General features: G+C 31.8%; 1 protein-coding gene across 1 annotated transcript; it reads left to right on the top strand.

The window, feature by feature from the left end:
- The first annotated feature begins 502 nt into the window (after positions 1–502).
- On the top strand, positions 503–2770 carry LOC125851601 (protein RICE SALT SENSITIVE 3-like). The gene is made up of 7 exons (XM_049531369.1): positions 503–729; positions 819–872; positions 949–1125; positions 1223–1328; positions 1603–1644; positions 1741–1797; positions 2111–2770. The coding sequence occupies exons 1-7, from the start codon at positions 593–595 to the stop codon at positions 2732–2734; spliced, it is 1197 nt and encodes a 398-aa protein (XP_049387326.1). The 5' UTR covers positions 503–592; the 3' UTR covers positions 2735–2770.
- The last annotated feature ends 1416 nt before the right edge of the window (positions 2771–4186 follow it).

The following is a 4186-nucleotide window of genomic DNA, read 5'->3' as shown; positions in this document are numbered from 1 at the left end:
GTATAATCTTGAAAAAACAAAATTCTTTCTTATTAGTATTATCATTATTTAGTACGGAGGTTTCTAGTTTAAGTTTTAGGTATGAATTTTTTTATAAGGAATGCTTTTTTTTGAGTGGGGCCTTATGCAGTGTAAATTTAAAATAATTGAACTTCAATAAGAAAATTGAACACCAGATGAAAAATTATATATCTCAACTTATGTAACACCCTTTCATTTTCAGTTCGTCCAAACAAAATGTCAGCTTTCTATAATGAGAAATAATTTCACTTTTATGCTCAGTGAAAAAATTTATAATCAATAAAAAGAATGTTGGATCATAAATTTTTAAAATCTTCTTTATTTTTAAAATTTATATATAATAAAAATATCACGTAAACTGAAACGAAGAGAAGTTGTCTTTTCCATGAGAGAGAAAAGAAAGAAGGCAGAGGTATAAATGTGATAGATACTATTTTCTTTGGTGGTGGCCTTATATAAAGCAACTAAAGGATGTTATGTCTTTGCTTCTTCTTATATAAAAAAAAAAAAACTAATTATAGAAGAGAAAGAAACAAAGAAAAAAAACATTATTTCATATTCTTCTAAATTAATGGAAGAACAACTAAATTCTTTAGCTGTTACTCATCTTCTTCAACATTCTCTAAGAAGCTTATGTATTCATGAAAACTCTCAATGGGTTTATGCTGTCTTTTGGAGAATCCTACCTAGAAATTACCCTCCTCCAAAGTAATTAAATCATATCGATATATATGAAATCTACTGATTCGACTAATTCAGATTTGTGTGCTGATTAATTATTATTTTTTGTCAATTAGGTGGGATAGTCAAGGTGGAGCATATGATAGGTCAAGAGGAAATAGAAGAAATTGGTAAATATTTTTTTTCATATCATATTACATGTATAAAATTTTATTCTTTTTTTTATGGAATTTTTTTTAATTATAGGATATTGGTATGGGAAGATGGTTTTTGCAATTTTGCTGCATCAACGGCTGAGATTAATGGAAATGAATGTCCAGGATCATCTTCTAATAATAATTATGGAGAATATCAACATTATCAAGGTCTTCAACCTGAGCTTTTTTTCAAGATGTCACATGAAATTTACAACTATGGAGAAGGGTAATAATAGAAAAATTATGTAAAATATTATTTTTCATCATGGGGTTTTTTATTTTTTTACATATATAATATAATTTTTTATAATATTTTTTTGCAGTATAATTGGAAAAGTGGCAGCAGATCATAGTCATAAATGGATCTATAAAGAACCAAATGAACAAGAAATTAATTTCTTGTCTGCATGGCATAACTCTGCTGATTCTGTAAGAATAAATAATTGCTTCATTATTTTTTGTTTAATAATTACGAAAATAATTACATATTCAGTGAGATCTCATAAGTGAAGTCTGAGTAGGGCAGTGTATACGACTATACGCAACCTTACTCCTGCTGTGAAAGTAGAGATGTTGTTTCTGATACATCCTCAATTCGGTTTAGGCAGCCCTACCCTTGTAGAAGTTGAGAGGTTTCTGATACATGCTCGGCTTGAAACAAAATATTTTCTTATGCATTTTGTGTTTTTTTTTTTGTTATCAGCACCCTAGAACTTGGGAAGCTCAGTTTCGTTCTGGTATTAAGGTAATGTTTCTAAACTTAAATTTTATATATATGTCTTCCAAAACATTATATTATATTTCAAATGTATTAAATTAAAATATTTTTGTATTTTTTCAGACTATAGCCTTGATTGCTGTGAGAGAAGGTGTCATTCAATTAGGAGCTGTTCATAAGGTATAATATCTTTCATTCTCCTCATTCCAAAACCCTTAAAAGACCAATCAACGGATCGGAGAGTTTATGATTTGTGCATTGACAATATAAGAAGTTATTATATTATTGGGTTATGTGGACCTATATTTAACATGTGATTTTTGATATCAAGCCTGATAGAGTAATTTGATTTTCAAAGTAACATGTTATAATCGGTTTAAAATGCATTATTAGTGTAAAGATATTAAAATCATTATATAACATACTTGAAAGATTATTTATATGTTCTTTTTGTTTACTTTTTGAAGTTTACTGATTCGACTAATTTATGTAGGTTATTGAAGACCTAAGCTATGTGGTGCTACTGAGAAAGAAGTTTAGTTACATAGAAAGCATTCCGGGAGTGTTATTGCCACATCCATCGTCCTCAGCCTATCCTTTCAAGGTAGACGGATACGGGGCATCACCAGACGCGTGGCATTTCCAGACTAATTTACCAGCACCAACACCAACACCAGCTGAATTATACGAACATTTCAATCAACATCAACACATGAAGATCACACCTTCAATGAGCAGCTTGGAAGCACTTCTTTCCAAGCTGCCTTCCGTCATTCCAGCAGATGTTGCTGCTGGAATGACGGGGGGTTCAATACCTACTACCTATTGTCATGAGTACCAACAACAACCCCAATATAGACCTAATGTTGAAATGTTGGGGTTAGAGAAAGTTGCAAAAGAAGAGTATGAGGACGAGGAGGAGGAGAAGGAGAATAATAATAACGAAGAGAAAACTCGAAATAATAATAATAGTAATGAGAGATTAGATCATAATGGTGGTGAGAGTAGTAGTTCAATGTCATCTTATAGTCAACATCATCATAATTATCATCATCAACATTATGGTTATCATCATGATTTGAATGTAAGTAGTAGCATGCCTAATAATGGATATTAGAAGGACATGATGGTAATTAATTAAGAGTATTGTTTTATGTAATGTACTATTAATTAGATTTGTGTTAGGAAGAATTTGATCTTTTTTCTTCTTCACATCTAACAAAGTAATAGTAGTTTCTTCCTTTCTTGTTTCACTCAGTGTTGTGGTGAATTTTGGAAATATTCCCTTCCCTACTTACTTTCTTCTGTCTACTATTACTTTTATCTTAACATCTCCAGCTTTACCAAAGTCGGAATTATTATTTTTTATCCATCACTAGTGACTCGAACTCACAACTTGTTTACCATACGAGCAATATTTGGTACTTTCAATTGATTAACAACCATTAAAAAAGAAAAAAGGAACCCTTGAACACTAAGATGGGGAAAATAAGGAAAATGATGACTCTTTTTAAAAGAAAAAAAGTAAAAGAGAGTGTATACGTGGGTATAGTGGTAGGTAAAAGAGCATAAACCGTACACAAAGGGGACCATTGGAAAAAGATTTATTTGGAATTTTGAAACCTTTTTGAAGGAGTTGATTGCATTGCAATGGCAAAAAAGAGTTTCTACATGATATCATCATATATAGTATATAGTAATAATCATTTCAATAAGAAAATGAAATAATGCAATGGAGTTTCAATTTATTACGTCACCAAAGAACAAGAGAGACTCTTTGGAAAGAGTTTAAAGATCAATATGTCAAATATGAGGACTATATATGATCTTAAATCTTCTCTTTTCTTTTTTCTGGAAAATGGTAGAGCAAGACATAATCAAGTACAACGAAAACATCATGGCGCTGCTCAACATTCGCGGAGTACTGCTAATCAATTTGAGGAAAACAAGTAAACTCTCAAATCAATACTTTTAACTGTTGATTACAACTGAGAGTCTGAGACCAATTATCATCCTGATAGTTGAGAAAAAATAAGGATACAAAACGAAAGTTTACTGAATCTATATTAGCGTTGAAATACAAATGGCTATCGAATGCTGAAGAACCAAAAAAAAAAATTGACTGTGTTGGCATGTGTTACATTCTCAGACAATGTAAGACAATTAAACCTTGATTGTGGACTACATCTCTTCAGTGGTATAATGCAAGAGAAACAATGCCTCCTACTGAAATGATGCGACCAGATCTTTGAAGTGAGTGAGGAGGCCGTCAACTGTCATGACTTCATGATCAGGCTTGCTTCTCACTCGAACGCTCACCTGTGACATCATTTACATATAAGGAAGATCACATTTTTACAGCAAGAATAAAGCAGTTGGTTCTTGGCTAAGAGATTTAAAATGAGAACTCGTGGAGGATGCATGAAGAATTACATAAAGAAACCAAGAAAACCGTGAACGGAGTATAAATGAACTACATTACTCCCTGCAGCAAGAGCTATTGCACAGAAAGTAAAAAGAAAATTGTTGCAGAATATTTCAAATGAACCCCCCCCCCCCCCCCCCCCCC

This window comes from Solanum stenotomum, unplaced genomic scaffold (assembly GCF_019186545.1).
Source record: "Solanum stenotomum isolate F172 unplaced genomic scaffold, ASM1918654v1 scaffold28122, whole genome shotgun sequence".
Classification (NCBI taxonomy): domain Eukaryota; kingdom Viridiplantae; phylum Streptophyta; class Magnoliopsida; order Solanales; family Solanaceae; genus Solanum; species Solanum stenotomum.
This window is presented reverse-complemented; position numbering and strand designations above follow the sequence as displayed.